Source organism: Hemiscyllium ocellatum, chromosome 8, assembly GCF_020745735.1.
Source record: "Hemiscyllium ocellatum isolate sHemOce1 chromosome 8, sHemOce1.pat.X.cur, whole genome shotgun sequence".
NCBI lineage: Eukaryota > Metazoa > Chordata > Chondrichthyes > Orectolobiformes > Hemiscylliidae > Hemiscyllium > Hemiscyllium ocellatum.
Genome location: NC_083408.1, coordinates 104,567,218 through 104,580,536, shown reverse-complemented (window position 1 = coordinate 104,580,536; position 13,319 = coordinate 104,567,218). Strand labels below are relative to the sequence as shown.

Below are 13,319 nucleotides of genomic sequence, written 5' to 3'. Positions count from 1 at the left end.
CTTGGTAATCCAGATTGGACTATCCTATTGCAAGTGTCCTTTGAAAACAATCACCCATTACCTGGGACATGAGTATTGCAGAGATGCCATAGGGTTCTTTGCTAACATTCTAGAACTGCGCTCTCAACAATGAAGCTCGCAAGATGTCAGACCAATTATTTTTATGCCATAGTTTCAAAAAACAAGCTTTTTTCAATGTTTTTTAAAAACTTGAAGCCTGAAGTGTACATATTATCTCGGCAGTGCTTTTGGGCGAGAAATGCTGAAGAGAAATGTTGGCGTAGTAGTGGTTGGTTTTCCCGCTACTCCAATCATTGAATCCCGAGCCAGGTTTTGTGTATCTGCTGCTCACACCAGAGAGATGCTGGATACAGTAAGTTTTTTTTTCTTCTATTTTTAAAACTACTCTATTTCCTTGCGGACTGGTTGAGAATAAATTTTGTATACAAACTATTTTATCAGTTCTGGGAGTGTTTTATTACTGACCTCCCATTGCAAGTAATTTTAATGTCATTCAGTTCACAATAAAGCAATGCTTAAGAGTCTTTTTGGAACAGTCAGCCCTTTTAAATGGAGTTGTAATAGAAGGTGCATTCTTTCAATATGTTAAGCTTACTGATTTTTACCATTTAACATTAAAATATCTGATTTTCTAAATCTTGTATATTAGGTACAAAAAGCAGTGATGATCATTTTTGTTTAATGTCATCAAAGCTTGTAATTGGAAATTAACATTGTTCTTCAAGTTAATTAGCTAATAAAAGGTTTAATTTGATACTATAATTGCTATACAAGGACAGTGTCTCAAGTTTTATGTCATTAGCTAAATAGGCAAAATTAATTCTTGAATTTACAGGCATGAGTTGAGACGGTTAAATACTTTGCTTTGGTCTTATATCATCACCACCACCCAGATGGCTCCAAGCACTCTTATTCAGATCCTGAAATCATAATGTTGCGTTCCATGTGAATTTTACACTTTGAAAAATTGACTTTTTGTAATCTCAGGATATTCCAATGCATTTTACAGCTGAAATAATTGTGTGGTTGCTGTTGTAATGTAGAAAACAGAGCAGCCAATTTGAACACAGCAAAATTCCACAAATGACTGTGGTAATAACCAGATAATCTGTTTTCTCTTTAAAAACTTAATAGTTGAGGGACAGATATTGGCCAGAATACCGCGGAGAGCATCCTTTGCATTCACCGAAGATATTAGGCTTTGTTGGATGTTTTATCAGAAAAATTACATCCTTATAGTGAAATATTGCCTGAACTATGTCCTGAAGCATCTGTGGATTTTAAGGGACAGATTAAAGAACCGAAGCAACTGAGACTAATTAGGAGGGAGCAAACAGACAAGATACAAGACTGAGCTTTGAAGAACTGATCAATGTTTACACTATTCAAGTGGGCTGGGAGCTGAAAGTCAGTCAGGTAATTTGAGTGAAATGCCCAAGGTGGAGAGAGATTAAATTTCTAAGGATAATAGAGGAAGAGAAGTGAGTCTGTGAAACAGTTTGAAAGTGAGAATTTTAAATTTGAGATGTTGAGGAACAGAAGCCTTTTATAGGTCAGTAAGCAGTGGGTGATTAATGAGGTAGGACTTATTCCCTGGTATTGTACGAATGCCCTTCGTAACTTTTCATGTCTGAAACTTTTGATGTCCTTGTCCCTTTTTATCAATCATAGTAACTTGAACAAGATGCTGTTTAATGGCATTTTCTTTTTGGGCACATTTATAGAACTAAAAAGCTGAGCTACATTAACTGTGTCTTTAGAAATGCTGCTGAAAGTGTAGAAACTGGGCTTGTTTTTAAGCAATTACTTTGAAATACTTAACTAACAAAACACGTGTGTAATGGCATATTTATCAGCATTCTAATTGCGAGTTTTGGCCAAAGATGAAAGTTAATTATCAAACCATCTAACTCCCTAAGGGCCAAGTACCTTAAAATTGAAAATATATTACTAGTATTCCTACAACTCTGCACTCCTAAATTATATTCTCTTTGTAGTTTCTGCAATCGTACGGTGCTTTATTTTAAATTGGGAAGTCTTTTATCCCGAAGTTCATTTTAAACAAAAAAAAGTCACATTTTATTTAAACAAAATAATAAAATTGCTACCACATGGCAATGGTAATTTTATCCAAAAAAGGGTCTCCTGTTACACTGTTTGAATTTAGGGCTTTAAGCAGTAATGCTAAAGTTTCAAGATTCATCTAATGAGCTCCATATAATTGTCAAAAGATGTAATGCTATGCTCAGTTGGCATGCACTTAGAGGAACCATTCACTCCATCATTTTTGTACTGTTTCAATCAATAAAGTGCAGAGTCTGGGTATTTTGCTTCACTTTCTTCTTGGTTATGCCCCGTCATTTCCCACTAAGGTCAATATCCATTTGTGATTATGAAGGGACTTTTCTTATTGAAATGTCTCTCTGGTGTACTTAAAAGAAAATGAGATTTTTGCAGTAACAGCATCATCTGATGGTGAGGAGAAAACTATTCTGTTTCGTTGTTTCTTATGTTTTGAAGTAATCTATTTTGAAATGTATGTCAAAATCATGTATTCTGGAGTAATTAATATACTTTGAAATTCCAGCAAGGTGTCTGTAAAAGGGTGAATTTGGTAAACCATATGTCAGCAGGAAAGGAAAAATAATTTGAAGTGGGAGCCGGGTTCAATTCCAACCTCAGGCAAACTGTCTGTGTGGAGTTTGGACGTTTTGTGGCTGCCTGAGTTTCCTCAGGGTGCTTCAGTTTCCTTCCACCTCCAAAGATGTGCAGGTTAGTTGAATTGGCCAAACTAAATTTCCCATAGTATTCAGGGATGTGTAGGTTAAGTGCATTAGATAGGAGTAAATATAGGATAACATAGGAGAATATAGCGGAATGGGTCTGGGTGGGTTGCTTTTCGGAGGGTCGTTGTGGACTAGTTGGGCCGAAGGGCCTGTTTCCACACTGCAGGGATTTTAAGGACATAAGTGTTAGTGATTCCATGTCAAATTCAGGATTGCCTTTGTGCCATTAATTAGACTTGAGGTGGAAGAAAATTACAGTTGCTTGGTCCCACAGATCTGTTTTTGTGATAGAAATCTAAAATAGGAGCTGGTGTAGGCCATTCAACGCTTTGAGCCTTTTCCATTATGGTCATGACTGTGTGACTCGGGTGGAGTTTTACGACAATTGACCATGTACAGTACTTTAATTCCAAGTTTGTGTCTCTCTGGTGGGAGAGGAAGATTGTACATGTTAATTAACTTAAATATTAGCAATTTATTATTATGAACTTGGTGATCCAAATCTATTATTTGTCAAGTTTGGTGAGGAACAGTTGAACGATTTTGAGTGTTTGTTTTAATTTTGCCATGTTATGAATCCAGTGTAATGAAGTTTATTTAGTTTGACCTGCTCTCCTAGTGCTGTAAAATTTGAAAGCTGAAAATGTATCGCTGGAAAAGCGCAGCAGGTCAGGCTGCATCCAAGGAACAGGAGATTTGACGTTTCGGGCATAAGCCCTTCTTAGTCTGCAGTCCTCACTTTCTCCTGTAAAATTTGAAACTAATGTTCAATTATCAAATTGCTTGAGAGGCTTTTATAATGAGTCTTTGCTCTGGTAGTTGTCAAGATCCTAAGTTGGTCTCTTCAAATTTGTCATTTACGTGCAATAAGGTCTCTTGGTTTAAATATTTGTTGGCACATTTCACCATTTTATTAAATAGTACATTCCATCATGAATACTACCTTCAATTCTATTTAGCTGTGCACCCAAGCACTGAAAGTTTAAAATTAGTACTGTTTGAGTAATACTTAATTGTCTCTTCAGGATATGAAATGTTGGGTACCTACCAGCTTGGAAACTGTAATATAAATTAAACTTTCAGCAATAAAGTTTAGCATGAGCCAGTTCAAACTCTGCAGCAGTCAAATAATTTCTCTAATATTTCATTAATGTTTTGAATTTTTGGTTTGTTTTCTTCCCTTGGAAGCACACTGCATTGTTTGGACACTGGGCTTTGATGCATCTCTAAATTATCAGTTAATATTTTCCCTGACCCCTCTACTGTACTGCTAACTTCATGTTTTGCAAGCTCCTGCCGCGACCTATCTATGTTGATGTATTATATTTTCAGATGCTCACATTACCCTGCTGCTTAAAATTTGGCACCTTAAAATTTTGTTTGCCTTCCCACCTGTAAGAGTTTTACTCTTAAATTATCATTTGAGCTTTAATTACAATATGATAAAATATCCAAAGCAAGAGAGTTTGCCTTTGTCCTAACCAATATTTATCCCTCAACTAATCTCATTTTAAACGAACAACATTCTGTTTAACATCATCATGACTGACTGACTTTTTTGGCGATACGTGTGCAGAATTCGTTGCCATGTTTACAACATTGTGTTTACAACATTGGCATACTTTTTACACTGTCAGTAGCTCCTGCAAGCTTTTCTTAATCATTTGGCTGTCGCAATCAAGGTAAATGGGGTGCTTATTTGAGACATGCTGAGAATGATTTTGGGAGTTAGGAGAACAGCCTAATTGGAACAATCTAGCCAGTTTACATCTTTGGTTATCACTACTATTGTATATTTATTTTTGAAGAACTGACATTTGATCAGGAAAATAGTTCATTGAGCATTCTATTCTTTATTCTGATGTTTTACCTTTGCATTTTTTTAGGTTTTAAAAGTAATAGGAGAAGTTGGTGATCTCCTGCAGTTGAAATACTCACGGCACAAATTGGACCCTTTACTTGACTGTCCATTCGATGAAACCCTGAATGAAGAAAACAAAGACTGACCTCTGCCCCCGTTGGGCAAATGTTTGCAAGTCCAAATCTCTCCTTTCAGTTACATACCACTCTGCTTCTTTATGCTTCAAATCTTCAGACCTATTTATTTTTTAAAACCCAAGTTGAACTTGAAGGTGTTGAATGAGTGCTCATTCACTAAAGCCATTTTATTTCATTACCTGGAGCTATACACAGCTTTTTGGCATTTCCATTACTTACTGAGAAATCAAAACAAAAATGTGTTTGCATCTCCTGAAAGAGTTTCTCCCCTGAAACCCTGTCCACAATAAGCTACTATACAAATATAATCAGTTTATTGGCAAGGTGGAGCCACTGCTCACAAGCATGAAACCTCTGAATCTTTAATGATTTAAGTAACTTCTCACTTTACATATGTACCACATTCTGCTTTCCTCCCTCCACACAAGACTTTGTTTCTTAACGTACTTCCTAACTGTGCTGGTCTTGATCTTTCCTATAAGTGACACAATAAGAATCTTCAGAAAGGTAAGGTGGGGCTGTGGTTTTAATAAGCTGTTTGAAATGACTTGCAATGATCCAATTCATTTTTTTTTTGTTCACATGTAGTCAGATCAATTTAGAGTTCCTGAGGCGAAAGCTGATGTTGGCGAGCCCAGAATTGCCAATTAACTAACTAATTGCTGAAAATAGTACTGATTATATGTGTGAAATTTTGTTTAGGTTACTTTTACCTCCTTTCAATGATGGTGCTCCCTCCCCTCAACATCTCAAAAGCTTTAATTTATAAAATTAGATCCACTTTACCTGCAACGTAGCATTCAAAGCAGTACAGTTGGGTAAAACTGTCAAATAGAAGGTCTTGCTGGACAACTTTTATTCTGAAATGAAATGTTGCAAGACAACGTGTATGTATTGAAAGCCGGACCTTTGTATTTCAAACAGTGAAATCTTTAAGAAATTAGGGTTTAGTTTATAATCTGTTTTGGAAATTTTATTTGGAGATGGTAGTAACTTAATTTGACCGTACATTTAAAAAGCAATCTCAAATTTCACCCAAAATTGAAACATCAGGTCTTGTCCTGAACTGTATAATCTGAGACCCCAAATAATGCAGCAAAACAATTTCCTCATCTTCCTCCTCACTACTCCCGAGAAGATTTATTTCACTAGTAACCACTGATAAGTGAGAATACCTTTGCCTGGAACAGAAAAGGATTTCTGCTGCATGTGTAAAATAAGTATTTTACAGGCATTCCCTTCAGTCTGTATCCATTATGAAAAATGATGCACTTGACCTTCATTCATTGTTGCATAGCCTGACTTATAGGGGATTGATACATTTACTTCACTGTCAGTTAGTAGTTTGAATGTGTTTTTGCATCTGATTTTACTGTGGGGAAGGGCAAGGAGGATTATTACAATTTCAACATTTTTTCCTATACAAGATATTGCTGAGTGAAGATGAAGTTTTTTTTAAATTGACAGTGCTTCATGCTTCAGATCTTGTCTATTGTTAGTTTGATCATTGCTGAGGACTAGCACTGAAAATTGAGGTCATGTGTTCACAAATGGCATTGCAATGTTGGAAGGAGTTTTTGCACATAGCTCTATTACATTTGAAGTAATTGGCTGCAGTGGTATGATTTCTTTACAATTGTAGATATTGCCATAAATGCCAGACAGGTAGACAATTGTTATACCTGCAGAATTCCTCAATGTATTTGCTGAAGGGAATACACTGTTGCATGTTTCTAAGTGCTAGCCACTGGTTTAACCTGAGAGAGATTGTGGAGGAAGAGAGGATAAGAGAAGTGCTAGAGTGCAGGGCTTCAGAAGTGCCCTCCAATGTTGAATGCACTGAGAGAAAACCTCTCATTTCTGTATTGTGTATTTAGTTGCCAGATTTTTGAATCAAGATCCTTATTTTTCTATTTATAATAGGTGGATTCCCAGTAAGTTGATTGTTAAAAGTACTGTGTGGTCAGTATGTTGCTAATACTGTATTGTGTCCGGTGAACCCCTCCTGAAACGCATGGATTTTGGGTGAGGACAGGATCATGCAACCCACTCACCTCAAAATTCACGTGTGTGTTGAGGTTGGTGATTTGGGTGAGGTACCGGAGGGCACCTGTTGCCTGTGAAATTTAACCCCATTATAGTTTGCCTGTGCTTTAGAATAGAAAAGAACTAGGGAAGAATAGAGGGGGAAATTGAGTCGAAAGATTTGTCACATGGTTGGCTGAGCCAGGGTGGGGAGCAAAAATAATTTTGCAACCCTTTAACCTCCCACCTCAAATTTGAATTGAATGAGCAGTATTTCACTTGTCTTCATGAGGAAAAGGCTTGTGAATCCTCACAGCACCAGATCCAATACCATTGTGTTCTTTTTTTTTATTTCAGATCACCAATTTGAAATCACTCCATTGACATTCTGCATTATTTTTCTTACTCCAGTTCAAGCATATTTATAAATCTCACTTAAGTTTAAGGGATGCGAAACCATGTGAATCACTAACTTTTTATACTAAAATGTGCAATCGAGAGTTGATTTGTTTTGAGTTGGGTTCTTTTTCCGCTTAAATTGATTTAAGCGGCGGATCATTGTTAGCAAATGCAGCTTTAGTTTCTCTGGAGTAGTATTCACTTTTTTAAAAGAAGAAAAGATTTAATATCATTGTACTGTTTAAAATGTAGCTTGTGTTATCTATGTTTCAAGCTGCATTCATGGGCTGTCACTAAGACAGCTTATGTGATATATTCAATTAGTTAAATTAATTACACAATTGTGTCCTCATAGTTTCGCCATTCCAGATTAATATTGTCTCTCTTCCTTTGGAGGGCATGCAGTTATGATTATGACACTTTTTAAAATTCTGCTTGTGCTTTTTTCTCCAATAGTTTTGCCCTAAGGAAAGTATTATTATAGAGTCAATTATTTTGTTTTCCAGCTGCCTTCTCTGCAAGTTAAGTACTGTGGATTTTCTGTCTTCTCCCAATACAATGCCAACTTCTGATGCACTTTTATTTTTCAACAATACCTTCTCCACTTTATTTTGTCTGCTGTCATTTGATTAGCTTTTGCACAACGGAGCAGGTTTCTTTCTCCTCTTGCATTTGAAAATGCAGAAATATCACTGCTTTCAGTGAAGTTTGCTGTTAAGCATAAACCTGCCATTGACAAGGTGTTGATTTGAAATGTAATGTCCAGTTGACATGCATGAAGGAGAAATCTGTTCACAATTGCTCATCTGCACTGAAGCTGTCCACCTGATCTTGACTGTTTATAAGCTCTCTGCATCGTATAAGATGTGATTGCTTATTAATTGTCTTTTTTAAGTTTAAGCCACAGGTATGTCTTTTCTGTTTAAACACATTAAACACATCAATTGAGCACTCCTATGTAAGTCAGCTTGTCACTATGGTGTAGAGTAGGTTCCCTATGCAAAATATTCTTTCACAAGAAAATGGCAATGGTTCAGGAAACAACAAAATGCTGGAAGAACATTTATTAACCACCTTCAACTTCACTGATAGCACGTTTGTAGTTTTAAAAAAAAAATTCCATATTTCTGGCTGTAGGAATAGATTTAGTTTTCTACAGACTATGGTCATTCTGTCATCTTCCCTTTGGCATCAAATTTGCTATGCCAACACCTGGAAAATGCTGTCAGAGGGTATGCTAGGAGAATGACTACTTAGGAAATGTTCTATCAGAGCAGCCAGTTTAAGGAAATGGTTTCTGACTGAGCAGTTGAAGAGTATAATTTCCAGGTAGTTCCAAAAACAAATCCAAGCTGCAGCAAGAAAAATCCTCCTGCTGCAACTTGTTTCTGTCTTTAAACCAACTTTTTTTTGCTGTACATTTTGACAGTGCATGCAGATAATCCTGGCTAACTCAATCTCAATTTCATGGAAAACTACAGTGGGGGGTAGTAGTTGGAGATTTGGGAGGGGTACTGCAGCATTTTCCCATGTTACACATCTGTATAAAAACAAGCTTTCATTTTACATAACCTTTAATCCTTATGATATATTGACATATTATGAAGTATAATTTGCAAACCTCACACAATACATTTTGAAAATTCAATGTGTTGAAAACAATCTTTTCACTATGATGTTTTATATTTGTACATTCATACATGTATCAGTGGTCATCAATCTAGCTTTAACTTTAAGATTTTTTTCTTGTTCTGTGAATTTTAAGCTCACAAGTGCAGTTATATTTAGCTGTGTGATCAGGATGCTGCCAATTTGTAGACAAGTCAGTGGTTATATTTATCCAACTGATGGTCAAGGCAGTTATGAAAGACCATACAAGAGAACCTTACATAGGCCTATGGCATGTTGAAGCTATGCAGATTTTTTTAATTACACAATAAACTTTTCATAATGTTTGTTTTTTTATAAAGAAAAGTTACTTTCCTTGGTGAGGAAATGTGTTTTTTTAAAATTGGATAATTTGGTGGAAGCTGATGAACATATGATGGGTATGTGTACAGCACCTTCTGTGTGTGCACAGGCTCCAAAAGTGCACCTTTTATTTATCTCCTGAAGATGCACTTTTTAGGACCATAGCGCGCACTCCAGTCTCAACCATGCCGTCATGAAAGGGAAGAGAAAAAGCATTTTGTGCCCACTTTGTGTTGGCCACCTCATGTCTAATTTCTCTGCCAACGAATGGCAATGGTTTTGAGATACTCACTGATGGGATGGCAATTATCAGGAAATTGTTTTGAAAATTTCAGTCTGCTGGTTTATCAGTGCAGTTAGAGCATCTTGTTAATGTATTCAATCTCGTTTCAAACTTCCACCTTTTGAAACAACAGCTGTAAACTGTCTACTCAGGCTTTGGCCGCAGAGGCCTGCTGTACCACCTACTGTGAGGAAATCTCAGTCAATCATTTTTCTCACAGGTGTTTTTGCTCACTTGCACTAAAAAACAATGACTGTTCAATTTTAAGAATTAAACAATGTTTCCCATTGGCTGTTTATGTATTGTCTTCTCTTAAACTGTTTCAAGGAAAATAATGACTATTTTGAATAACATCTTAATGCCAATAGATAAGGATTGTACAGGTTTGCACACTTCAGGCATGAAAAGACTTCTCAAACTTCCTTAAAGTGCTTGTTCTGGGGAAGACCAAGAAGGGCACTGAAATGGTGTTTGATCAGAGGTGGTAAATAAATGCTGGATACATAGTTCAAGTATCAAGTGTGAACTGCAGTGGTGCCTTGTTAAGTAACATATTGTTGAATTTTACTTAGATTGTGAACTGGGACATGAGAAGAGGAAGAGAAAAAATTGAATGCAAGTTTTCTTTTGTTAAACTGTACCATGTTAGATACCGAACATATTCTGATAGACATATCTACTCCATGATTTAATTTAGTGTTGGATTTAAAAGGTTGATGCTCACTTGTGGCATTACACGTTGATGTTTGGATAGTGTTGACTGTAGTTATGCAAACCAGTTATGTGTCACAGGAAAGTCTGGTAACCTCTTCCCATGTTCTGGTATTGCTAAGGTAAGGCATGTTAAGTATTTCTGATAGGACCAGATAAATACCAATGTTGACTTTGCTGCTGGCAGAGTAGTATTTTACCCATTTGCAGAGGTAGGAAGGATTGTTGTAACTCTTATTCCGTTTGCTTTCCTGTTGAAAAACAGGATGAACATTTCCAAAATGCAATTTAAAAACCTAAAGCTGTACAGCCTTGGAATTCTAATTTTTGCCAATGTTGATGCCAACGATTCTCCCTAGATTCTAATCTCTCGTCTTGATTTGTCATTTTGTGCTGTAGTAGATATTGTTGAGCTATAGATGCAGTATCACATTTTAAGAAATGTTTGAACATATTGCAAGAAATCAAAGCCCCCATTTGATAAAGCACCTTTATATTCTGTGAACATTCTAAAATCAAAGGCAGAACCATCATCTTTTCAATTACATTCTTGCTGCACACTTTGTATTAAGCATCATAATAACTTTGGCTTCAGATTAGGAATGATTTTGTTTGTCGATTAAATCAAGACTAAGGAAAGAGTTCTTGGTGTGTTCTGAAAATGATAAGGCACAAATCTCTGAACCAATGTGCAGCCAGCCAAATACAACCATGTTCATGACACTTGATTTAAGGATAAAATGGTGTCTGCATCTTCCTGTTTTGAAAAATGTGTAAAATGAGATTGTACGTCCTCTTGCTTTTTCTGTTTTTCTCAGTGATTTGTTTAACGATGACTTAATGGCTTTGTGTACGGATTTTAACCTGGAATGACTGTTGCATTAAGGTTTAGAGGCAAAAGTCTCTAAGTTATGTCTAGAATACAAGAAAATCCAATATTGAGAATTTGGAAATCCTAGTTAGTGACTCACATCACTTTATTTGTTGCAGGAGAAGGGGGAACAGTAGGAAGAAATGAAGTTTGTTTTTACCCTTAAATTCTGTCTGCCTCTGCACATTTCAGCAAACAAATATTGGTTTGTTTTTCACATTTGAATGATCTCGGTCCCATTTGTGGAATACCAGTTGCAGTGTATTATAAATGTGATTAATATCCCTTACTGTTTCTGTACATATCCTGTTCTTTTGTACATGAGATGTTATAAATGTACTTTTTTGATGGGACTCAATGCAGTAATGTTTTATATTGGAACCTTCCTTGCCTTTTACCTTGAATGTGATTTTACATATATCATTGGTTTATGAAAGTGTAATTTATTCATGCATTATTTTGGAAATATGATGCATGTTGAAAACACTGGAGAATCGATAACTGCTTGAAAAATGTCAACTGAAATGTATAATGTTCTAAATAAAAACTTTCAATATGTTTTGGGTTGCATGGCATTATACAGGATGGATTTGAACTAGCTTTTGCTGCTAACTTTCCAATCCAGAAAGTTCTGTTAATATTGTTGGATTACAATGTCACTTCCCTCATGTCAAGGACCATACATTTTTACATATCGTAAAAGTTTATTTGGAGGAAAAAAAAGCCATCCAGCAAGTTTCTACTTCTAACATGTATAACCAGTTTGCTGCTTTCAGTGTGGTTTTTGCATCCGCAATCTGGAGGTAGTTTTGGTTTACGTTCTGCCAATTTCACTAGATGTTCATTTTTTTGTCACAATATAGTAACCTAATTTGATAGGTCAGAAGTCACATGACACCAGATTGTAGTTCAACATTATTTGAATTCATAAACTTTCAGAGTGCTGCTCCTTCATCAGGTAAAGTTTGTGATTTTAAATAAACCTGTGGGATTGTAACCTAGTATTGTGTGATTTCTGATCTTGTCCACCCCAGTTCAACACTAGCACCTCCATCTCATTACCTGATATGAGCAGAAAGGTATCTTTATATGTGGCTAGACCAGCAGCATATCTCAGTATATCAGCTGCTTCTATTCTCAACACTTGATTCTATTCTCAACACTTGATTCTCTCTGCAACCCCCTCCCCCCCCCCCCCCCCCCCAAAAGTTATTTTTAAGGCTTTGTATTTATCTCAAGCTACTTCCAATTCTGATGAAGGAGCATCATTCTTGAAATATGACCTGTTTCTTTCTATGTGATGGCCCCATGTATTCATTCCTAATGCAGGATGTGGGCATCACTGACAAGGCCAACATTTATTAACAGTTGATAATTGAGGTCCTGGGTGCCACACCTGAGGAAGGACATATTGGCCTTGGAAGGAGTACAATATAGTTTCCAAGATTGATGTGGACTTCAATGTTTATAAGAAGAGATTACATAATTATTTGTAGAATTTAGAAGGCTAAGCGATAATCTGGTTGAAGTCTTCAAGATATTAACAGGAAAAGACAGTAGAAAAATGTAAAGTATTTCTATTGGTTGGAGATTGCAGATCTCGGGGGCATAGTCTAAAAACTAGGGCTGGACTATTCAGGACAGACGTTAGAAGCATTTCTACAGTGTTAAATGTTTTGAACACTCCAACAAATGGCATTTGACGTTAGGTCAGTTGTCATTTTTAAATCTGAGAAATTTTTGTTCAGTAAAAGTATCAACGGATATGGAGTTAGACCACAGATCATTTGAATGGCTGCACTGGCTCAAAGGGCTGAATAGCCTACTGTTCTATACAAACTCATGGTGAGCTGCCTTGAATACATCTCAATGTCTTGATTAGGCTGTGTTGCACGAGGTTGAGTTGTGCGCAGCATGGTGGCTCAGTGGTTAGCACTGCTATCTCACAGCACCAGAGTCCCAGGTTTGATTCTAGCCTCGGGCGACTGTCTGTATGGAGTTTGCACGTTCTCCTCGTGTCTGCGTGGGTTTCCTCCCACAGTCCAAAGATGTGCAGGTCAGGTGAATGGACCATTCTAAATTTCCCGTAGTCTTGGGTGCATCAGTCAGAGGGAAATGGGTCTGGGTGGGTTAGTCTTCGGAGGGTCGATGTGGACTTGTTGGGCCAAAGGGCCTGTTTCCACACTGTAGAGAATCTAATCTTTTAAAAACAAACTGCAAATGGTGGGTCTGTAATCGCATGACATTGAGTAGG

General features: G+C 36.7%; 1 protein-coding gene across 1 annotated transcript in view; it reads left to right on the top strand.

Moving 5' to 3' along the window:
* Positions 1-11,418, top strand: part of sptlc2a (serine palmitoyltransferase, long chain base subunit 2a) — a 122,301-nt gene extending 110,883 nt beyond the window's left edge. Inside the window, exons 11-12 of the mRNA XM_060829424.1 lie at positions 244-373; positions 4,694-11,418. Coding sequence (XP_060685407.1) covers positions 244-373; positions 4,694-4,813 — 250 coding nt within the window. The 3' untranslated portion in view covers positions 4,814-11,418. The remainder of the gene's footprint in view (positions 1-243; positions 374-4,693) is intronic.
* The last annotated feature ends 1,901 nt before the right edge of the window (positions 11,419-13,319 follow it).